This window comes from Panicum hallii, chromosome 1 (genome assembly GCF_002211085.1).
Source record: "Panicum hallii strain FIL2 chromosome 1, PHallii_v3.1, whole genome shotgun sequence".
Lineage (NCBI taxonomy): Eukaryota > Viridiplantae > Streptophyta > Magnoliopsida > Poales > Poaceae > Panicum > Panicum hallii.
In genome coordinates, this window is record NC_038042.1 from 46,095,777 (window position 1) to 46,120,150 (window position 24,374).

Genomic DNA, 24,374 nt, shown 5'->3' on the forward strand with positions numbered 1-24,374 from the left:
TGATTTTTGATGTTTCATGGTTGATTATGACATGTTGCGATAGTTGGTTTTTGAAGTTCCGGTTACAGAAGTTGCGCATGGTGTTTCTAAGATTGGGTGTTGCATGCAACATGATATTTATGTTGCGGTGGGTTTTTTCTATATTCCAGAATGAGTCTACATTTTAGATGTTGCGAGTATTATTATTATTTGTTACAGATGCTATTTTTCAATGTCACGGATGCAGCTTTATCATGTTGCGATCATGACGATGTGAGGTTCACTAGCAGGGACCATCGTCCGATGCTAGCCCCGGACGTTAGACATCCGGCTAGAAAATTCACTCCGTGCCATCCCGATCGATCCTCTCACTCTATTTGACGGGCACTGGTCCGGTTCTCCAAAAACAGGCGCACTTACATCCGTGGAATTTATAAACTAAGCAGCTATTAGAGTAAGGAGGAGGATATAGAAGCAGTTGTCTAGAAATATTCCAGCTTGATAGAGAAAAAGATGAGATAACTTATACCCTTCAGAATCCAGAACATCCGAATCGAACACGAGATAAAACGTAATTCCGTAGAAATATAGGGTCAAGGAGTACATCGACTCTTACAGAAGTCGACAAAGAAGGAAGAATGAGGAGCAAGCGCACTTGAGAAGGCTTGAAAAACAGTTGTTATCTAACGATGCAAGAATGGCGGATGAAGTGAAAAGACAAGTTGTCATAGCAATGAGCCTGCAGCAACAATCACAGCCAGCACCAGTGCCTAATATCAATGAAGCTAGTGTCTCAGCGAAGAAGTAGCTGCGGTTCTACGGATCTCCCTATCGACAACGCAATCCCTGCAGTTGAAACCGCCTAGCAGCGCTATCTTGTGGATGGAATCACTCAACGAACACCTTGTGAGCTGAAATTCAATATAAGGGCTTAATCAACACGGTTGCCTACGCTACCACTACGCCAACCTAACCACGCGAGATCTACCATGGACAACCGATTCCGGCTGGATACGTTAGAGTAGGTGTGGAGGAGGTGTGCGAGGGTTATGAGACGCTCGAGCTCGACATTTCTGAAGGAGGCGGAGAGACAACACTAGCAGAGGCCATTTATGGTTGGATCTTATGGGAGATGCACCACATCATCCTCAAGCTTGTTGATCAGGCATTAAGACCAGCATCTCCCGGCAACATGAGTCCACCGTCTCCGCCAGCTACACCACAATATTCTCCATCACCATCATCTCTTGGGCAGCCGTTGTCTCCTACTTCACCTCCTCCTAGGCAGCCGGTCTCCCCCTTCACCTCATCCACCACTGGCAAAGAAGTAAAAGCAACCTCCAAAGAAGTCCAAAGAAGCAATCATCAGTTAAAGAACCGATGAAGAAGAAGCAGCAGAAGAAGAAAGCTAAGAATGCAAAATTCAGAGTGAGATCGAGGTTAAAGAGCACTTCAAACCGTTCTACATTAATTGAATGATAAATAGAGTTCTTACATTTGGTCATTGTGCTAAGGTAAAAGAGGACTATCAAAAGAGAATTGATGGAATAAATGAATGCCAAAATAATAATTGAAAGCTCAATAGCTGGGACATAAATGAAATGCCATCGTGATAAGAATGGATTGGTTTGGTGGACACTTCAATAAAGAAGAATTGGCTTGGCTATGAATCCAACTATGACGAAGGAGTGGCGCGCCGTAGTCTATATAAGGCAACACAGACCTCGTCAGTCCCCCACACCTCAATCTTGTCCTGTCCTGTCGTCCCATCCCAGCAAAAGCAAAGCCACCGCGAGCTTATCACTCCCTTGACGACACACACACAGAGCACCAGAATCAATTGATCGATCGACGACGCCGACGATGGTGAGGCCGACGCCGCCGACCGACCGCCTCCTCGTCGCCGGCTTGCTGGCCGCCGCGGCGGTCGCGCTCGGCTGCCTCGCCGGCGGCGCCGGGGCGACGGTGGTGACGACGTGCCGGGCGGCGGCCGACAGCGACGCGCGGGTGGACTATGGCTTCTGCGTGGCGGAGCTGGGCAACCACCGCGAGAGCCCCGACGCCGACACCTGGGGCCTCGCCAAGGTGGCCGCGCTGACGGGCGTCAACAACGCCGACGACGCCGTCTACGACGCCAAGGCGCTGCTCGCCAGGCCCGGCGCGACGGACGGGCCGGCGCGCGCGGCGCTGGAGCGGTGCGCGAAGCTGTACGACTCCATGGGGTTCACGTTCGCGGAGGCGGAGGACGAGATCAACAACCGCCGCTACGCCGCCGGGAAGGGGAAGGTGGCGGAGGCGGCGTCCCTCGCGCACCAGTGCGACGACGCCCTCGCCAAGGCCGGCGCCGTGCCCTCGCCGCTGGCGACGCACAGCTCTTACTCCATGAAGATTGCCACCGTCTGCACGGCCATCACCAACCTCATCAAGTGAATAGCGCAGGCGTGGCTTTGCTACTGTAGTGTATAAATTAAAGAACGTGTGGTCGATCGAGTTGACAGCAAACATAAAAAAATGTTGTACGTGTTGGAAAACTTGAGACAATAAAAGAGTGTGGTTTTTGCTGGAGCAAGTAATGAAGTACTGACAAGTGAGAGGCCTCAGATCTTGCATGCATGACTTGCGTGATCGAGTTCTGATGAAGTTCGACTAGTATGTATGTTGTTCCCTAGTTTCCGAAAGGTTTCAACTTTCAAGTTCTCCATTTGGTCTTCGGGGCATGCGTGACTAGTAATAAAAAAACTCCAAATGATTCACCTAGTACTCAGCTTCAGTTCGAGACCATCTCCAACATATTACTCATCCCTCTCTCTAATACTGAAAATTGATATTTTTGATGATTTGAGGTGCTCTAGCAGATTATTAATCTAATCCCCAATACCTAAAAGATTTTAGTAATCACCAAAACACACCTCCCTCCACCTAAATGAAGGGTGATTGGATTTTAGCAGTCTGCTGCAGCAACCATTGAAAAATACAAAATAGTTATTGGTAATGGAGCGAGAGTGTATTTTGAAATGAGGTATGAGTTGCTCTGACCTTCTCGTTACTACGTAAAACTGCTTTTACCATTTTATAGAAACGTCTTTTTTCACTTTTCTGGGTTTGCACTATTTAAATGCACCCAACTAATATCATACACACGCCGTAGCTCTGAAATGATTGATGGACAAGACGGTCATTCTACTAAGATTGTGGCCAGGGGAGGGGGCAGGGTTTAAAGCAAGGCTTGCTCAGGGTTCATAAATTTCACAGGAAACAATTCCATTTTCTTCGAGCCTTAAGTATGCTTGATCTATTTGTTTTTATAAGATTATGGCACAAGAATTAAGGAAAAACAAGAAAATAATCCAAGGAAATGACCGTGCAAAAGCTTATATCTCAAAACAAGATGACAGGGATATTCTCTATTTTTGGAAAGGAGCTAGTATTGCCCTTTCTTGTAGAATTTGCACCACCATCAAGAATCCAGAACAGGACTTTTCTAAAAAAAAGAACGTGACTAGCGCAATCATTGGATTTCCATAGGGTACACAAATATAGGATGGCCTAGGTACAAACTTGATCCTAATGTGCGCGATAGGTTCGACGCCCAAATTGAGGGCACAGATTTGGTTGCCTACGAATGAATTTGGCTTCCATTTGGTCGCCAACCCTATAGTTGGGTTTGGTTGCAACTAGCTGCTTCATCTTTGCTTCCAGATCAATTAATCTTTGGAGGAGATGGAGTATGCGAACTGCAAAGGATCGGAGTTGTACATGAAAAAAAATGAAGTTCAGTAACTCTTCTGTAACCTTGAAGTAAATTGCCAGCAAAATCCAAAGAGCATCAACAATTGATGATGCCGGTGCTACATACATGCATTTAGAAGCTCCTTTTGCGCAATAAAAGAACGGTTCACGGTAAAAACTGCCGGATTCATGGAAAGAAATCAGACCGCACTACGCAAACCCCCTCATCAGTTACGTTCGAGTTTTTCTTCGTCGTTCATTGAACCTTTTCCTTAAATTCTATAAAAAATAACCTCCGATCCCTTTCAGGGTGATCTCCTTTTTTTATATTAAGAGGGAGTGAGTGACACCATATATATATAATAATAATGCAGTAGCTTTTTCAGCAGTGCAACGCAAAGACTGTTGCCATCTCTCCCATGGAGTTAAACAATTAATTGTGTGCGTGTGCGCTAATATAATAACCGATGCACTAGCTAATAATTAGCAGTCGGCACACTAATGCTACAGAGGAAACGAAATTCTTGCGAACGTACTGTCTGCGCACGTTGAATCATCTGGAGAGTTGCTTGGAATGCCTGCCAAGACCGGTGCGTGTGGCCTTCTTGCCGGTGGCCACCGGTGGCGTCGCTTTGCACAAAGCTGTGGGCCGGGCGCCGGGGCGCCTGAGCGCTACGGCGCTCATGGTCAAGCGCAAAAGGCCCGGCCGGGGGCCGGCCGTTCCTTATCGGCGACGACGCGGCAGCGGCAGCTGTCACGTCTGGGTCCGGCTGCGTGCATGCGTTCCCGGCCGGCGGTTCCCCTCGTAATATCGTCTTCCTCACCAGCGAAAGGTGAGACGGACAGGATGTGCTAGCTATCCCTTTTCGGCTCGATGGGGAAAAGGAATGGTGTGTGCGCTCATTATTCTTTTGCGATAACGCGAAGATGGAGATGCTGCCGGCCGCCGCTCCTCCCTTGCATTGCCCCGGCCCTTTAATTAGGTGCGGATCGCTGTCGCTTCAAGCAAAAGGCATGTGGCCTAGCAGGCTATATAGCCTGTAATCCTTCTAGCGCGCACCACACAAAAAGCAGCAACGCCGGCCATGTCGTGCTTTTGCTTGCATTTCCACGGGTAATGTGCAGGTAGGCATGTCTCTGTAACAGCCGTCTACACTACTGAAGTAGCCAAGTTTAAGATCACTGCTGTTGGGAGAAATTAATATAATCGGCAAGCTTTACAGCTACCTCGACGACGTGAAGGCTGATCGTCGGAGGCCTTTAGACCGATCGAGCAAAACCGCGCATGCCCGTGATGAAGCTCCGCGCGCGGCAGCTAGCACGCTCCGTCGTCCGACACACAATCGACGATCTCGGGCTTTGCTAGCTACTCGATCGATCGTTATAAAACGGAAAAGTTATCTTGCATGATGCGAGTTTCTCTGTCGCAGCAGTGTCACGCGCAAACTCACGACGCGCCAATGCCTGTACGTAACCCTTGAGTCGTGATCGAGCCACGGAGGCATCGGCAGCTTCACCTGCTTGCCTGCTTCTTGGAATATCGTATCATCAACTCCATCATGGAAGGGACGACACTTTGTTTTTCCTTTCTTAAAACAAGAAATCAATGCAGAAACAAGAAATCGGACGATACTGTATCATGCTATGCCATCATCGCCGGTTCCGGACTTGCATTGCACTCGCTGTTCTAACTGTGTTTGGGCCGTCTGGGCTCCAAAGCTAATTAACCGATCCGCCTTCTGTTTTACATGAATACGAAAAACCGGATTAGCTAGAAACTGGAATTGTGAGTTTCTTCTAAAATTTCACGGATTCCCTATTATTCACAATTCTATATGTAAATTATGATGGGAAATAATTTTACAAATTATTGCATCCCATGTGAGGAATATTAGTTATTTTCCCATAATTTTTGGAAAGTATTTTGGCACCATAAAAATTCAAATAAATTTTCAAAGTACCCTAATTTGGTGAATTTTAATTTTAAAACTGTAAAGGTGCATGTGTGGTTTTTAAGCAGAATGTGTTCATCACTATTTGTTCTGTCACTATAAAACATTTCATTAACTTTGGTGGTGATTTAGAGGTTGTTTAACCCGACTTAACTAACATAAGTGGTGGAGATGTCAAATAAGGAATGATAGTTAGAACTTGATGTTGTATAAGGAAGGAAAAAAATTTTCAGGGCCGTTGATGGATCCAAGTTATCTTCCTATGTCAACTACGGAATTTTCTCTAATTTATCTCAACCACCTATTTCCACACACGGTGCTGCAAAAATGGGAATTTATGACTTTCCCGCTAATCTTGCGAAACTCCTGCGTGCGTGCGTGCCTGCCTCTTATCTTTCAAAATTCCTTGATTTCTTCCTGCAAAGAGAAATCATATGAATTTTATAGAATTTTTTTGGGTGATACTCTTGCTAAATAATTTTATGGAAGATTAAGGGAGGAACTTTTTTGAAAAAAATAAATGATGAAAAAAGTTTGTGAAAAAATTATGGGCCAAAAATAAAGTTTAGTAAGTACCTCCTTTGGATATTTATCCATAACTTTTTTGTTATAATTTTTCTCAACATGGTTACCCATTTTTGGATTGAAAAGGACATGGAGCTTAGTGTGGACCATGAGTGACTAAAAAGTAAAATAGAAAAAAATGAATATGTTGACTAAATCCATGGTGCATGCGTGTGCCAAATTAGCATGGTCCATAGTTTTGTCATATTTGGTGGATGATCCATGATGAAAACTAACACATATTATTTTTCTTTTCGGGGCCATTTCTTCACGATGGTTTCAAATATTGGATTTTCTGCATTCATCTGACTTTTTACACATGCTCTAAGTCTAAAATAGGTACTCACTGAGTCATTGTTTCACTCTTAACATGCTCCTTCACCTCTTGCTTGTTTTCTCTAACACCAATCCCAGTTGCTGCCACCATGCTTGTCCCAGAGGGCGTCTATTCATCGCATTATGCGAGATTGGACGAAGCAGTCGCAGAAGGCTTCTTCCTCTGCCCGGCCGTCCTCCACCCTAGCCCCTTGTCCTCCACACCGCCGCCTTTCCACCTCCGCCTTCTCCTCGCCACCGCCGCCGTGCACCCCCTCGGTTGTCTGGCCCCACCCGGCTGGCGGCGCTCCCGTGCCGTCTCGCCTCCGCCGCCGGCCGAACCGCCACCACTGCCGGGTTGCCGCCGCCGCCGACCTCCACCTGTAGGGCCGGTGGCCATTGGAGCGCCGAAATCCTAAGCTTCGCCGTCTCGACCACCACCCCGGTTGTTGGCAACCTCGCCGGCGGCCGCTCCACCCCCTCCCCTAGCTCGCCAGCAGCCGCTCCTATCGGTGTTTAACCGGCTGCCCACCGAGAGATATACCCAAGGTGGTAAGTTTTGGGTGAGGAGACGCCGAGATCAGGAACTCGAAGGTACAAGGAACACAGAACTTAGACAGGTTCGGGCCGCAAGATGCGTAACACCCTACGTCCTGTATGGTGGTTTGTATTGCCTTTTGTGTAGAATGACCTAATGATCTTCTGTTTTGAGAGGGGTCCCTGACCTCCCTTATATATCCGAGAGGCCAGGGTTACAAAGATACTAACCAATGCCAGCTAAGAAATCGTACCAGAACATATCTCGAGTTGATTTCCTCTGTATCGGTTAGCCTTATCTCTTATTTAAACGGAATAAATAAGAGATAAACAAGATGAATAAGAGATAAGACGGACTTAATCTCTTAGACCTCTTTAAACTACGTTATGTGCCCAGCCCGGTGGCCTCGGGTCTGACAAGCCCCCGAGCTCTTCGTAGCTGAGTACTGCAGGCTTATCGAGTACTTTCGAAGCAGTCTTCGACTTCTTCTGAAGCTTCGTCTTGAAGTCCTTCTTCGAGTACTTGCTTGGCTGCATCGAAGCTATGAGGTGCTCATGCCCTGAATTTTTTGTTATGGTGTGCGATTTAAAAATCGCACTCCATATGGAGTAGCCCTCGAGCCTTAGGTTGATTCGGAGAATCAGGCTGAGGGTCCCATTTGTCTGTAATCCTCCTTATTCATCAAAGAAATTTGAAAAATAAGTAGTCGATGCCACGTATCCCGCAGCCCCGAGCCTTGAATCCAAATCCCTCAAAATTGGAGATAAGGATCCAAAAATCGTGGCATGGGTGTTACTCTGAAATCCCGAGAAAAACTCTTCGTCTTCTGCATAGTGAAATTAAGCCTCCCGCTGGTTTATTTAACCGCGCGGTGACTTAAGGTTTCTTCTGCACTCTCAGTCTGCATATGAGTCGTCTTCGAGTAGTTTTACGGCGTCCAGCCCCGAGCTGACGAGTCAGGAGAGCCAAAGGAGCCACGTCGAGTAGTGCGCATCACCCAGCCCCCAAGCCTGTGAACTAGCAGAACTGTGATGGCACGCCGTGTTGCCTGGAGGGTTGTTGCTGAAGCTTGATCTGAAAAAAGACAATGCACACATTATGTAGCATAATGTGAAGATACCGAGTAGTACTCAGTAATAATGTGAAGACACTAAAATTTATTCGGTGTAAAAATTTCGCGTCTTGCTCTTGCTAGGCCATGTAATTTCCCCGGGCAGTTAGCCTGTTACGATTAAGAACCTGATCCCTGATGGCCGTAGACCATAGCGTAGGGAGCTTAGCCGCATGCACGCGTAGGAGCATAGGCTTACAGAAGAGTCGAGGTTTCACGGATTAAGGCGTGTGCTACCCGAGTACTTTAGCAACCGTTAAGAGAAGACAAAGAAGTCGTCATGCGACAAAAAGGATGCGCGGTGCGCATAAAGTAGTCGGCGATGTGTAGCTCTGGAGGGTTTCGTACCCATCGAGAGACATACACGCATAAGTAGTCGGCGAGAGCGTGTGTGACAACACGCAAAGATCTATACTTCCATAGGGTGTAGTCCCATGAAGCCTCCAGCACTAAGAACACAATCTTGTGGCGTAGCCTCCGTAGTCAGTGTCCTAAGGCCGTGGCAAAGCTGCCAGCACTTGGTGCATTAAGTCTGTGGCAGAGCCTCCAGTACTTGGTGCACCAAAGCTGTGGCTGTCGGTCTAGCATCCCAGGAGTAGTCGATCAGGGCGTAGCCCCCAAGGGTTTCCTGCCCATCGAGAGGCGTATCCGAAAAGGTAGCCGATCCTGTGAAGAACAAGTCGGAAAAGGTATAAATCACATAGCTTGATTCGTGGACAAATATCGACGAAGCCGTGGAGCTCGTTGATGGAGCTACGACGGTTTGTTGATGAAGCTCGATTAGTCAGAGTCGATTCCGACTAGTTTTCAAGTCGAGACGAGTAGTTGAAGTAGTCGGCGGCGGGCTGCCGATCGTCCTCGCGAAGTCGAAGTAGTCGAACCCGTCGCTGCTGCGTGCGGATATTGCGGCACAAGCCGAAGTTGAACCGGGTCGTCGAGGTCGACGGCCGCGGTGCATCGACGTTGCAGCGCGAGGTGAAGTCGAGCCGAATAGTCGAGGTCGGCGACAATGCGTCTGATGAGGCAAACCGGTTGGCACTCGCTCCTAACCAGCTCCAGTTGCGGCGGAATTCCATCGCAGAGTCACGACGCGGTGCTGGGTCAGTTTGCTATCCAACTTCCTCGCTGCCACCAACAGCCTCGTGCCATCCTTTTCTGTGAGAGCTCCCCAGCAAGCTCCGCACGGATGAGAATACCATGCAAAGATCACGTTAGCAAAGGTAGATCAGTATAATAATCCTTGCTAGTAACAGCCACGGATTGTATCCAATGTAGGAAAAATAGAAAAGGAATCTTCCCTGTTCAATACGTGTAGTATGTGCCCGGTGATCCATCTGTCATCTGCTGTTGCTGAGTCACTAGTTGTGCCTCCTGGCGCTCTGCGACGGTTTGTTGATGAAGCTCGACTAGTCGGTGTTGATTCCGATTGGTGAACTGGAAAGATGCCATCGAGCTCGCCGGTGGATCTTCGACGCGCTCCCCTACCTAGCGCGCCAGCTGTCGGTGTTTAACCGGCTGCCCACCGAGAGATATACCCAAGGTGGTAAGTTTTGGGTGAGGAGACGCCGAGATTAGGAACTCGAAGGTACAAGAAACACAGAACTTAGACAGGTTCGGGCCGCAAGATGCGTAACACCCTACGTCCTGTATGGTGGTTTGTATTGCCTTTTGTATAGAATGACCTAATGATCTTCTGTTTTGAGAGAGGTCCCTGACCTCCCTTATATATCCGAGAGGCCAGTGTTACAAAGATACTAACCAATGCCAGCTAAGGAATCGTACTAGAACATATCTCGAGTTGATTCCCCCTGTATCGGTTAGCTTTATCTCTTATTTAAACGGAATAAATAAGAGATAAACAAGATGAATAAGAGATAAGACGGACTTAATATCTTAGACCTCTTTAAACTACGTTATGTGCCCAGCCCGGTGGCCCCGGGTCTGACAGCTCTCCCCTCCTCTGGCTCGGGGAGAAAGATGAACATGGCCGGAGGTAGCTTCTGTGATGGCTCGCACGCTAGTAGCGCGCACGATAAATAGATTCCCCGTTCACCTAGGTCACAACCTTATACGTCCCGTTCTTCCTCCTCCATAGGCAGCCTCACCGTGCCATCATCTCCGCTCATTCAGGTTGAAGCTGAGGAGCCAAACGGATGCCAATATCTAGCTGCTTATTAGTGCCATGTAAAAAAAACTCAAGGCCTAGAATTCGAATTATAACAAAATAAATTGAATTTGAAAGGTTTAGCCTTGAGTATAAAATGACAAGTTCTCTAGTTGAAAGTTGAAGGAGTACAAAACTCCAGTTCGAAATTTTTGGTTTTCTTAGTTCAAAGAGTTTTCTTGAATTTACTTGATAGTTGTTGGCTTGTTAGGATTATGTTGTGTTTTGGGATCATAGGGACATCTTGTAAAATAGTTGATTCCTTAGTGACAAAACTAACATTTTGATGTTCTTAACCTTGAAAAGTGATTTTCACTTAGATCTTGTTCGGATCACCTAGGACTAAAGGTTAGTATGAACCAAATATAGATGCCTAAAAGGTAAGTGACCAAGATCCTGTTCAGATGGACTAAAATAGGAGGACTAAAGTTTAGTCCAATGTTTAATAATAGACTAAACATGGACTAATTTGAACTAATCAAGGCTAATGAATTCTAACTAGCTAATACTACTAATAAACTATAATCAATGCAATTAGATTAGCAACTAGTTCATATTTAGTCCTAATTAGTCCTTGCCAAATTCAAGGACTAAAAGGATCAGTACCAAAAAAATTAGTACATACCTTATTTGGATCTCATGACTAAAAGTTAGATAAGAGTCACAGAAAATTTATTTTATGCATCTTTTTTGCATGTTAGCGAAGAGATAAGGTGGAGGGGTACTTTGGTCATTTATCAAATGGATGGTTACTTTCACTTCAAGTTAAGAGAGTTTTGAGAACTAATGGAAGTTTAGTTGAGAGGAACTAATTCTTAGACTACCTTTTAGCCCTCTCTTTGGATCACCTACTCTACTATGTGTTTGGTTGGTGGGTTCAGGAGGGCTAGGACGGGTTCAACCCCCGATGAATTCATATTTGGATTGAGATTTAAAAGAGTTGGAATCGATACGTACGAGAATATACCCTCTGGATGCGGGTTGGTTTGATTTCTCCAAAATGAAGGGATCAAACGAACCCACTTCAACCCCCGTCGAGTGCCGTTTCCTCCGTCTGAAGCCTGTGCGAGCGAGCTGGTGGGTGGCTCCACCAGGAGCAGCGGTGCGGGCGTGGGCTGGCAGGAGCGCAGCACGGCGCGGGCGTGGCGTCCGGAGCAGGGCCGGCGGATGGCACGCGGCGCGAGCTGGGCCGGCGGGAGGGCAGCGTGGCGGCACGAGCACGGCTGGCGGGAGCGCGGCGCTGCGGCTAGAGCGGAGCCGGCGGACGGCGCGCGGCGCGGCCACACGAGCTAGGCCGGCGGAGCGCGGCGCGGCGGCCGGACTGGGGCCGGCGGACGGCGCGCAGCGCGGCGGTGCGAGCGGGGCCGGCGGGAGCACGGCGCCACGGCCGGAGCGGGGCCAGCGGATGGCGCGGTGGCGCGAGCTGTGCTGGCGGGAACGCGGCATGGCGGACAGAGCAGGACCGGCGGACGGCGCGGGCAGGGCTGGCGGACGGCACGACAGCCGGAGCAGGGCAGACGGATGGCGCAGCTGGAGCGCGGCACAGCGGCCGGAGCGGGGCCGGCGGATGGCGTTACAGTGGAAGCGTCGGGCTCTCCGAGTGGCTGTGATGGGCATGTGCGCCCGAGGAAGAAGAATGCATAGTGGAAGACAAGTGGGTCCCATCGATTGTAGGTGGATCCCCCATCTAATAGAATTAACGGTGTCAAATTACCATCCGTCCCACCTCACCTCGTACTTTATACCAAACAAAATACTAAGATGAACCCGTCTCACTCAACCAAACACAAGATAGGTTCAACCCAACCAAAAAATAGGGATAAACCCAACCTAACCCACTTAGTTCCCGAACCAAGCACATGCCTAATCTGTTCATGGATTCAAAGGGGCCCTTATCTTTCCCGCGAGTGTCTGTTTTGCTTTACGCATATGCCATTTAACTTTTCTTTCCACATAATATATGCCAATTGCAGAAACATTCCAGCTTGTATCGGTTAGAACTTTTGAGCTGTCCCGGACTCAAGCTTCGGAGAAGACAATGAGGCGCCAAGAAGAGGACCCTAAAGAAGTTAATGCCATGATAAATGGGGTGTCCAAAACGTTCACCATGAATCGCATTACGTTCGCATTCCTGAGCATCATGCGGTCTCTCAATAAGAACTGACGCCGCCCACCTCTGCACATTGCCACCACCAGGCTCTGCAATTCATCAAGGATCAACGAAGCTGCGCACTGTCCAGAAGCCACCAGCAGAGCATGACGAGTCCGTCGAAGAGACTCCTCGCCACAGCCGTGGCTCTCGCCACCCTCCTCGCCGCCGACGCGACCGTGGAGACGACGTGCAAGGCGGCGGCCGGCGCCGACACGCGCGTTGACTACGGCTTCTGCGTGTCAGAGCTGAGCAAGCACCGCGACAGCCCCGGCGCGGACGCCTGGGGCCTTGCCAAGGTGGCGGCCAACCTCGGCGTCAACAACGCCGGCGGCGCAGTCCGCGACGCGGATGCGGTCCTGTCCAGCCCGCCGGGCGCCGGCGCCGACGCGAAGAAAAGGGCGGCTCTGGGGCAGTGCCGCAGGCTCTACTTCGACATGGAGCTCGAGTTCGCCGGGGCGTACGACGAGATCAACGCACGGGACTACGCGGCGGGCGAGGAGATGGCCGCGGAGGCCGTGGCGCTGGCGCGCCGGTGCGACGACGTCTTCGCCGAGGCCGGGGTCCCGTCGCCGCTCGCGCGGCGCGGCGAGTACGCCGGGAAGATCGGGGCCGTGTGCATGGCCATCACCGACCTCATCAAGTGATGCGTTCAGAGTTCACGTGCTCGCTTCTTTCATCTTGTACCCAATTATTGAGGCGTCATTTCTTCGAATAAGAGTGCAAGCTAGTCACCTGTTTCTTCCATCAACCTGCGACATTGTGAGAATGTCGGAGGCTAGCTTGCGACAACAGTCGGCAGTCGTCAAACTGATCAACGAGGGTATCTCCAACCCTTTAGAGTCGATGGTTTCCGTAGTACTAATTATACCATTCTACCGTTATATAGGAATTTTAGTTTATATGGCACCGTAATAAATGAAAGAGAAAGAAACTAGATTATGCAAGATCCAGTATCAACACGTAAACCAATACACTAACACTACAAGTTGTGTATTGAGAGTGAGGTGATGTCTTCATAATAAATGGAGAAAAAATATGATAGATGGAGAAAAGAGGGTGAGTTTAATAGAAATCGACACTGCGACATCGTAGGCTGTAGAGTATAGTTTCTAAAGGTAGTATTTTGATGACATGACAATATAGGCATTACTCATAGATACTACAGGCGGTATTGTCCTAAAGCTTATCAAAGATGAAAATATAGTTACCAATATTGGGAACTTGTTAGTTGTTATTGCATGAAACTGCTCCTCATCTTTTTTTCATAATAACTCTACCATATCAGCAATTTACTGATATGGCATGATATTTTAATACAATATTTTTTATAATATTTTTATAATATTCTTATAACATTGTTATAATATTTTTATAACAATTATATTTTTACAGCATTTTTACGCAGTAGTCACGCGGCTCCCTCGTCTTGCCGTTGGTACTTGGCAGAGTGGGCCACCAGAAGCCTGTGTGAGTGACCATGAGGACCGCCAGGGTGCTCTGGTTCGTGCGCCGAGCTTGTAGACTCGCGTGGACTGATGGACTCTTGGGTCCACGTGTGCACGGAGGGGAAAGGGGGGTCATCAAGGGGGTCCTATATACATTCCGTGCGATCTGAAGCTGTTGAATCGCACAGCCCAGTGAGCGGCCCAACAAAGGCAACAGCAGCCCAGAGCCGAACAGCAGCTAAGCCCAATGGGCGGCCCAACAAAGGCAACAGCAGCCCAGAGCCGAACAGCAGCTAAGCCCAATGGGCGGCCCAACAAAGGCAACAGCAGCCCAGAGCCGAACAGCAGCTAAGACGGCCCAGAGCTGAACATGTTAAGCGAAAAGCAGCAGCAGCACATGGGCGAGAGCCATGTAAACTTTTCATTTTTCAAAAAAAAAGAAAAAATGTTGGATTAGCATATTCAACATTCCAAAATAATAGATTCAAAATTCTTCAGATCTAGTTTAATCATCACAGAAAAGCTAGTTTAACATTTTACATGGTAATATTGAAATAATATAACTAAAATGTTGAACTAGTATATCCATAGTGTTGAACTCATACCATCAAAATGTTGATATAAAAAAATTAAAAACTAGATTAACGATTTTGGGAAAAAAAGATTAATATTATGTGCGAATTATTGAAATAATAAGTTAGAAATGTTGAAAAAATATATTTAAAATGTTGAAATGATACATACAGTTTGTTGACTTTTTTCTAAAAAAATGACGGGAAAATATATCAAAATGGATCTTATTTTGTTGCACTAATTATAAGCATCACTCAAGTTCAAACGGAATTTAAAATGGGTACATGGTTTGAAAGTAAAGTGTATTTGAATGTCCGGTCATACGAAAATTAACCACTAGCAAGTCTGGTGCAGCCACGTGTCGTCCTTTGCTCTGCTCCTGCTTTTGGGCCACGAAGCGCTGCAATGCCGGCTGTCCCGCTCGTTAGCCCGTTCTATCCATCTTCCGGAAGATGGATAGGATTGGCGGGTCATCAAGTCCACAAAAGGCCACAAGTTATCCACCACAAGTCCATTATGACAATTTGATCTGTAAAAGAAAAATAGTGGCCCAGCAAAGATCCAACGGTCTTTTTGCCTGACCCATTTTAAACTCACTACATTATTATTGCCAGGCCAGTTTTGTTTTCGGCCTAGACATTTTAAGCTCGGGCCCAACAATTTTAGGACCAAACGTATACGTTCACAGCCTATGTGTGGTCCAAGCCCTATTTTAATAGCCCATAAAACTCAAAGCATAAATCCAAACAGCCCATATGCCCCAAAGCGTATTAAAAAGATTCCAAAATCAAAATGTTCTCATTCATGTCCATATAGCTCAAAGCATATTAAAAAGATTCCAAAAATGAAAATGTTCACATTCATGTCCAAATCACAGTAAAAAAGAGACCACACAATATCTCTTCTCGTCACTTCTTTTGTCACTTATCTTTTCCAAGTTGACCTGCACACATCCATCAGGAAGTGCAGCTAATTTTCTCGCGTCAGCACTTCAACATGCCAAGGTAGTCCTTTTTTTGTTGTTTTCGATTCACTGTCTCATCATTCCAGCTAGAGGAAAGCTTTAGGTTAGCCTCTTGTCAAGGTAGCTAATATTACATAAATATTAGTTAGAGTCTTGCAAAAGTTTCAAAATTTACACATTAGAGTAATTTTGTGAATATGAATACCAAAACTCATAGTTTCAAATAAATTTAAATTTGTTTGTTTCTCTTTTGTTTCAAAAATCCTCTCTCTTTTCTCTCTCTCTCTCTCCCCCTCTTTACCTCCTAGCCGAGCAGCCCACTTAGCCTTTTGGCCCAACCCAGTTTTTCCCTCTCCCTCTCCCCTTTCTTTTCTCACCCGCGCGGCCCAACCCGCTCGTCTCACGCCGGCCCAGCCACCCCCCTTCCCTGGCTTGCCCCGTTCCCCTCTCTCCCTCCCTGCGCTCACTGCCATGCGGGCCTCGCCAGTCGGAACCATCCCCTACCCCGAGCCCGACTCGGGCTTGACCCGAGTCCGATCGAGGGTCGCGGCGCCGCGCAGTCCAGGGCACGCATGCCGAGGACCCTGGGCCCTCGCTCCTATAAAAGGCGCCGCCTCGTGCCCTTTGACCCCCACCAAAAGCCGCAGCCGTCGCCTTTGCCCTCGCAAGCCCTAGCCCGATCTCACCGCCGCCGCTCGAGCTCTCTGCCGCATCGAGGCCCCGCCGTTCCGCCGCTCCAACCTCGCTGTAAGCCGCCGTCAGAGCTTCGCCTTAAGGTGAGCGAGGTAGTCCCCTCGCTTTCTCGCCCTCTCGTGTCGGCAATCGTTCGTCGGAGCGCTGCCGGGCTGCCTCGTTGTGGCGCGCCACCTTTCCGGCCCCGCGCGCCCGCATCTATCCTACCAATGCATTCCCCGTCGCACCCTTTCTCTCCCAGCCTGTTCCCAAACCGAACCAAGCCTTAGAGCATCGAAATCGGTGAACTTCGACGAGCTGTGCTGCCGCTCGCCGTCGCATGACTTGCTGCCGGTGCCCAGCGCCACCACATCGAGCCGCCCAGCCCCTACCGCCGTCGGATCTTGATCCGACGGATCAGATCCGATCTACCCCGGATCAATGAGAACTCATACCGGTCAACGCTAGGTCGATTTATAAAATAGCCCCTCAGATTTCTCGAGATCAACCCACAGTCCGCCCTAATTCAAAAGTAATTAGATCTAAGTCTTTTTTCTTCTATTTTAACCCCTGAACTTTTTAAAATATAACCCGCCGTCCAAATCTCTCTATTTTCAAATCTAAACCCTTATTTTTAGGTTTGTTTATGTTTTAGCTCTCGGTTTCTTCGGTGAGAGACCTTTCAGATTCAAGTCTTTTACAAATAAGCCTCTGGAACCTAGTCATAACTTCTTCATTTTAACTCCGTTTTCATCGATTCTTGCGCTCACTCAATCATTGCGGTGTGTACAGTAGCTTTATAATCTTATTTTGTTAGTTTACATTATTTGGTGTACTGATTCTTACTTTTTGTACTTGTTTGCTTATATAAACTTGTGTGGTGCAGTAAACGGTGTACAGTTTGAGGATCCGCAAGACCAAAAGACTTTGAAGATGCTCCTGAGCAGCAGGAGTGCTTTGAGGAAGGCAAGTGGTTCTTGATCATATTTCGGTCCTAATAATTTTTAATATACACACTTTTACTTTATATGCATGCATGTGTTTGTAACATGATGGATCCCAAACTAAGAACATGCCTAGTTTCAATTGTACTTTCTTGATTAAACCTGGGTTGTTTTACTTTATGTTGTAGCTATGCTAGTCGCTCATCTACTTAGATTATGGTTGGTTAACTTGAAAACAATGCTACACTTATTTTACTTCATATTATAGAATACTTTATGATGATAATTATATGACCATTACTTTAATTGGAACATGAAGAACCACCTACGAAAACAGTGCAACCATAATACTACATGGCTCTAGTCTTGCCTAATTAATTAGAAATTTTAGCTTATGATAATCTTACGGAAAGGGCAAGAGAGGTTGCATCATCGGGGTATAGCTCGGTTCTCTTGAGGTTATGATATGATTCTGGTTAAGGTGTCTTCCTCATTAGGGAGAGTTATGACCGTTTTGACTTGAAATCTTAGTGGATTGTTATAAGTTAGAGAATTTTTGAAAAGGCCTCGTAATGAATTCCTGCCACTCACATCAGAAGTGTTTAAGGGTCTTGCAAAGCCAGGCATCAAGGGAAATATGATTTGTGGGTAAAGTGTACAACCTCTGTAGAGTGAAAACTAATATATCAGTCATGCTCATGGTTAAGAGCGGTTTGGACCCTCACATGATAATTGAAATTGAAGATGATTTAAATTGATGATCTTTGTTTATATTGTTGGTACTTATCTCTTTTACTTAAGGATTTATGATATGTACTTACACTTATTTAATGCTTGCTAAATAAAATTTGACCAACTAAAAGTGCTTATTGCAGTCAAACCATGTCAGCTATTTCTTAAAATTGGCCTTGCATGTCATATAATTTACTCCACTTACGGAGTGACAACCATAAGTGTACTCACGCTTGCTTTATTAAAACCAATACTGCTCAGAACAAAATAATTATCCGGAGATCTCTAAATATTTTAAGGAGTTCTATGCGTATGTCTTCCAGTCATCTGCCTGTGAAGATGAAGTTCCGTTGCTAGTTAAAAACGTTCATTTGTTTGTTTAAGGTTAAAGACTTTCGGTTTTGGTCATGTAATAAAATAAAGTACACTTGTATCTTGTATCATGTGTGTATGAATTTCATCCTGACGTATATACATTTGGTTTCTTCTTAAAACCAGACGTGACATTTTGGTGTAGACATTTTAAGCTCGGGCCCAACAATTTTAGGACCAAACGTACACGTTCACAGCCTATGTGTGGTCCAAGCCTATTTTAATAGCCCATAAAACTCAAAGCATAAATCCAAACAGCCCATATGCGCCAAAGCGTATTAAAAAGATTCCAAAATCAAAATGTTCTCATTCATGTCCATATAGCCCAAAGCATATTAAAAAGATTCCAAAAATGAAAATGTTCACATTCATGTCCAAATCACAGTAAAAAGAGACGACACAATATCTCTTCTCGTCACTTATCTTTTCCAAGTTGACCTGCACACATCCATCAGGAAGTGCAGCTAGTTTTCTCGCATCGGCACTTCAACATGCCAAGGTAGTCCTTTTTTTTTGTTGTTTTCGATTCATTGTCTCATCATTCCAGCTAGAGGAAAGCTTTAGGTTAGCCTATTGTCAATATAGCTAATACTACATAAATATTAGTTAGAGTCTTGCAAGAGTTTCAAAATTTACACATTAGTGTAATTTTGTGAATATGAATACCAAAACTCACAGTTGGATCTCAGATAAGTCCAATTGTCACCATTTGGCATCTATGCAAATCTCTCATGTGAAAAATATATTGTGAAAAACCACATATGTGTTTGAGTAGTAGTAGGTAAAATAAAAGGCATCAAGGAAAACCTGCGAATACTCAGATAGACATGGTACATTCTAATCAAGGTCAAAGTACCTTGGTGTATATCCTGACGATTTCCCCACGTCACTTCACTTCCCTAAACTGAGCTGCAAACAGCACATTCCCACTAGGAATTGCAGCTAAAGCTCTACACTTCCAGACAGTACCACCAGACAGAACAGCTAAAGTCAGCCGGATGAGTGAGAAATAGAAACAACGTTGTAGAGACCTGATCAGCTAGTCCATACAACTGTCAGAAACAACATTAATTATATCTATATATATTGAGATTATATCTAAAAAACTTAAAATATATATTCAAATCATTTTTGTTCGAACACCATAGCAGAGAGCAGCCACGAATGTAATTATGATTTAAAAAACACGACAAGTATGCTGCAAATTAAATCTGCAATACTTAGGAACCTGCTTGACACGACACGAGACACGGGAAATTTGGCCGGCATTCATGTATGCGATGCGAAGCCTCCTTTACATGGAAGGGAAAGATTGACCAGCATCCGGCCCCGCAAACCCGAAACCCATACCGCTAAACTGCAGCGGCATGTCGCCCCCGGCGCTGGTGCCGCCGGCGCCGATGAAGCCGCTGTAGGCCGGCGCCCGAGTGTCCCCAACGGCCATCATCCAGCCCTGCGGGTGCGGCGCCTGCGGCATCATAATGTCCCTGCGGCCGGCGCCGGCCCCGGTGCTGCAAGGCGCCAGCGGCGGCTGCGGCGGCGCCGTCGCCGCCGGAAGGTCGTGTCCCTCCCCCTGTAGGCGCGCGATGGCGTCCATGACGGCCTGGATGCGTTGCTCCACCATCAAGCCGAGGGTGACGACCTGCTCCACGGAGAGGCCCACGAGGCCCGGGCGCCGGCCGGCGATGGCGTCGTGCAGGAGGAGCTGCCTCTCGCGCTCCCGGTTCTCGAGCTGCGCCTTGTGCAGCTGGTCCCTGGACTTGTCGTTCTGCTGCCTGAGCAAGCCCTCCATGTCCAGCTTCTTCTTGCACTGGTCCAGATCCGGCACGGCCTTGAAGCGGGCGGCGATGCGCTCCGCCTCGCCGGGGGCGTCCGGCCACACCTCCGGCTGCGCCTCGCCCTCGACGTAGACCGCGACGAAGACGTCGACGCCGCACAGCGTGGCCAGCTCGCTCGCCTTCTTCATCAGGCCCTTGCGGCGCTTCTTGAAGGTCGCGCGGCGGGTGGAGTCGTTGGCGATCCACTGCAGGGCCACCTTCTTGCGAGCCATGGATGGAACAACGCCGACGAATCGAAAGGAAAATGGTTGGGGTGGTGCGACGTGGATGGAAAGAAGGAGATGCGGTGGGTGGGGGTTTTATAGCAAGGGATCGGATCACCGTATGGAAGGAAAGGTCGAAAGGAGGATACAGGTTGGAGCCATTTCAGCGATAATGGAAACAAATTATGTGTGACGATTTGGAAGATCGCAGGAATTAGTGCGTCCATGCTGGTGTAACCAGAATGAAGGGCGAGCAAGCGTGATCATGTTCCTGCCCATTGCTGAGCTGGTGAATAGGCTGGCAAACGCGATAACCTTTTAAGGCGTATTTGAATTTGAATTTGAATTATTCAGCAAAATAACCTTGGGCGGAGATGATGTTCCTTTTGGTTCAGATAAGCTGCCCTAAACTCGTCAAAATATTGAAGGAGCATTCGTCCTGGAAACAAAAAGGAGCTCATCCAGACATCTACTGCAATCTGTGCGATCTTGAATATCATCAATGACCAGAATTTCAGTTTGCTATGCTGAATAAAATGTTAAAGAGACAATTCAGAGCGGGGCATAAGCTAACATCACAGTTCCACCGGCTGCAGTAAAATCACATCTTGAAACTAGTACAGAAATGCAGGGCATAATGCTGGTGCCATAAGACAACAGTACCCCAACCATATAGCTCCAGTCTCAACAAAAAGGAACCATAACTACCATTGGCAAGAGGCGCTAGTACACCGACTGGTAACAGCGGCAAAAATCATCACATGTGCACCGGCAGGAGGATGCAGCACAAAACAGCAGTAACCAGGTAACGATGATCTTGGCTTTGGTAGAGGCCCTGGGAAAAGCCAACAGCTTCTTAGTAGCCCTGATCTGACGTATCTTCGGGAATGTTTATTTTCAGTTCTTCTAAAGCTGGCGCCCAGCTCAGTAGCAACCCTAGAAAAGTAACCTCACGGTCCAAACCCCTGAAATCATTGAGGGTAATAGTCACAAGGTTATCCAGTTTAGGTGCTCGAATCTCCGTCTCATCCTGATCCCAGATTCCCGGCCTTGCGTGTAAATGCTTCAGGGCGAGGATAACTCTGTACAGTTTTGAAGAAAATGATAAATCATAAATACAACCAGGAAAAGATGGATATGCTGCATTTGCACCCAACTTGAGGTGCAACAGAAAATAATACAATGTGTATGCAGACTTACAAATATCTCAAGTTCACTTAAGAGAGGAACATTCTGAAATAATGAACAAGCAGCCAAAACCTCGGTCCACTTCCACAAGCATCTCTCCATATAAACTATCTCAAGATGATCAAATACACCAGGCACTTTTGTCAGCATGCACCCTTTGGATAAATACAGCAACCAGAATAAAACCAATGACTATGATAAGTTCCGACACAGTTTATTGAGATGATAAAAATAATGACTAAGCCAGTAGTACGTTACCGTCAAGAAAACTAAGTGTTGTGAAACGAGTCAGGCTGCCAAAAGTTTGCTTGAGATAGCTTTTTCTGTCACCCTGGACTGGAACAGATTGGTGGCCTTCGGTGTCGTCGAGTGTAAGATACATATGGAGAAGATTAGGGGCATCAACGCGGATATCTTCAAAGTTCCCTTCAATCTCTAATATTTGCAGTGTCTGAGATTGAATGTTGAGGCAGTTGATGCCCTCAAAGTATCTCAGACGCACCGCATCTAATAGGGGGCAGGAGGAGATCAGATTACTGATGTCACTATCTGTCGAGGCGAAAACTTTCAGTTTTAGGACTCTCAGCAACTTGAAACCTTCAAACTCCTTTGGCAAGCTAATGCTGCAGTTTTTTAGGTACAGAAAGTACAGATGACTGATAGAGAAGAGGCTTGATGGAATCTTATACTGTGGGCCAGATGTCAGCTTGATTGTAATAGCTCCTGGTCCTTTTGTTGAAAGCATGTACATCCACCCTGCGAACACATCATGGTAGCTCTGTGCCCCATGAATCGCAAATGTATCTAGAGTCCCCTTGTGGAGTGATAGTGCCAAATCAAGCAATGTAAAAAACTTGGATCGTCCACTTATATAAAAGGCTTCAGAGGAATCACTTGTAGTTGTAGGACACTAGCCTATAAATTCCTCCAAGCGCTTGATAGGGCACTAGCCCTAACAGCCATATCTGTACTCTGGTTGGAGAGAATTTTGGCCTTTATCTCCTGAGGTAGGCTGCTAATTGTGTATGGACTCAAATCAACTGTATGTTTCACCTTGGCCTTTTTCGCGTGAGCCATGGCCACAGAATGAAGATTTAAGTGTCCTGGCATTACCAGCAAATAACAAGCTTAAACGATGCATAGTCTACACCTCAATTATTTGTATCAATATGAAACTTTACTAGAAAATCTAATTTAGACACATGCGCCTCAGAAACTTATCTCAAAAATGAAACATAACAACCAGGTTGTGATAGCAATGTAGTTCCAACCTTTCTTTCAAAACATAATAACAATGCCTATACCCCTCCAGTGTTAGTGGCTTTTCAAATGAACTTGCCAATCCACTGTTTCTCTATGACATGAACCATTGAACCGTGCTGCAGTAGCTTTTGCTCATTTCTGGAGAAGTGGAGATACAGTGAGCGTTTTTAAAAACTATATATTATTATTGGAGGACACCGATTAACCAAGAAATGTACACAAAACAATTAGCTACAGATGGTTGATGGCAATCATACTGCACTGAACAAGACAAGCAGAAACACCAGCAGCAAACTTTTGTCCAGCTGGATAGATTAAAAAGGTAGTATGCTTTCCTCAGTCCTCACAACCGTTAACTGAATTGTGCAATGATTCATCACTGAAAGGAATATGAGGTCGGTATACTCATAATCTTGCGGATATAGCAGTAGGATGGGAATGGGAATATGGGATGCACTAACTAGGATTAGAGTGGGCAACTGCGCATAACTAGCCCTATGCGCCTATTTGCCAACAGAAGCTAGTCTAATCCCAATTCCCAACAAGAAATCGCACAAATCGCCAGCAAGCTGAACAAGAAGCCGCACAAAACGGTAGCAGGACCTAATTAAAGAGTTCGTGAGGGTGGCCGGATTCCGCCCCTCTACAACTTTTGAATCCGAGTACAACGTTCCATCAACAAGATGGATGGTCTTCAGTTTGCACCAGTGGGGAGTTTGGGGGCGGGGAGGAGAAATCGACGGACGACGGGTGTTACCCATACCTAGGGTTTGGAGAGTTGGGGAAGCGAGGTGCTGCGCCACAATGCCGCCGCCGGCACCCACTCGAGGCACTGAGTCCGGAGATGTTATTTATAGCACGTGTGAATAGCCGCCGTATCCATATCCTCGGGAGATAACAAAGTTCCAGAATAAAATAAAAGACTAGGGATAACAATATTCCGAAATATTTTTATTTTATTCCAAAATATTTTTATTTTATTCTGAAATATTTTATTTTGTTCTGGAATATTGTTATCTCTAGCGGACATATGTGATGATATAGCGGCTAGTCGCACGTGCTATAAATAATATCCCCGACTTCGCTCCCCTTTGGCTGAAATTTGGATATTTGCCATTCTATCCTTGTGGCTTTGTAAATTTGCCAACCCCAAGACTTTGTTCGAAAGAAATTACCATTTACAACCTAGGCAACTTGATTTTCATGGCACGAGTCCCTCCAACCTTGACGGAATATTCGTTATGTGCTCATCAGAATTATTAATTTGTTTGTGGCTGTGGAAATAATATGCTGAGTTGCTGTTTTTTTTATCTTAAAGCCCACATGTTTATTGACCAATCGATTCACTGACGAATTCACGAACCACCAAAGCAGCATTTACAAACTCTGGGAGGTGGTTAGTCCAGAAGATTTGATCAATATTTGAGGGAGGATAGCTTGATACAAGGGTTTCAGTCCTTGAAACCACGTCTTCGATTGGCTCGAGCGAACATGACCGTGGTGAATGAGCTACGGAGTACCTTTTTGCCGGGTAGCAAAATTGGGAAGGAGTATCTGATAAGAACATTCGGTAAGCTGGACGGGAACGAAATTTTGAAATCATACCCAGTAATGCATTGGAGGATGATCCATTTGGTCGGGCGTTTTGGAAAGGAGTGGTATTTATTCTGTTTGAT

General features: G+C 46.6%; 4 protein-coding genes and 1 pseudogene across 5 annotated transcripts; 2 read left to right on the forward strand and 3 right to left on the reverse strand.

Annotated features, from left to right (window-relative positions):
* The first annotated feature begins 1,706 nt into the window (after positions 1 to 1,706).
* Positions 1,707 to 2,665, forward strand: LOC112893226 (pectinesterase inhibitor 8-like). Its single transcript, XM_025960439.1, has one exon. The coding sequence runs from the start codon at positions 1,843 to 1,845 to the stop codon at positions 2,407 to 2,409; it is 567 nt and encodes a 188-aa protein (XP_025816224.1). The 5' UTR covers positions 1,707 to 1,842; the 3' UTR covers positions 2,410 to 2,665.
* Positions 2,666 to 10,109: 7,444 nt separating this feature from the next.
* Positions 10,110 to 12,020, reverse strand: LOC112874405 (atherin-like). Of its 2 annotated transcripts, none has more exons than XM_025937718.1 (2): positions 11,310 to 12,020; positions 10,110 to 10,325 (listed from the first exon to the last, which is right to left on the reverse strand). In XM_025937718.1, exons 1-2 carry the CDS (start codon positions 12,015 to 12,017, stop codon positions 10,311 to 10,313), a joined length of 723 nt encoding a protein of 240 aa, XP_025793503.1. In that variant the 5' UTR covers positions 12,018 to 12,020; the 3' UTR covers positions 10,110 to 10,310. The 2 variants fall into 2 exon arrangements, with proteins under 2 accessions (XP_025793503.1, XP_025793494.1); XM_025937709.1 differs by having other exon boundaries at positions 10,110 to 10,355.
* A 292-nt stretch (positions 12,021 to 12,312) lies between these two features.
* Positions 12,313 to 13,245, forward strand: LOC112874415 (pectinesterase inhibitor 8-like). Its single transcript, XM_025937730.1, has 2 exons — positions 12,313 to 12,441; positions 12,549 to 13,245. The coding sequence occupies exons 1-2, from the start codon at positions 12,313 to 12,315 to the stop codon at positions 13,146 to 13,148; spliced, it is 729 nt and encodes a 242-aa protein (XP_025793515.1). The 3' UTR covers positions 13,149 to 13,245.
* A 6,255-nt stretch (positions 13,246 to 19,500) lies between these two features.
* On the reverse strand, positions 19,501 to 20,256 carry LOC112897413 (agamous-like MADS-box protein AGL80). The gene has a single exon (XM_025965707.1). The coding sequence runs from the start codon at positions 20,254 to 20,256 to the stop codon at positions 19,501 to 19,503; it is 756 nt and encodes a 251-aa protein (XP_025821492.1).
* Positions 20,257 to 20,970: 714 nt separating this feature from the next.
* On the reverse strand, positions 20,971 to 22,512 carry LOC112897423 (annotated as a pseudogene).
* Between the last annotated feature and the right edge of the window lie 1,862 nt (positions 22,513 to 24,374).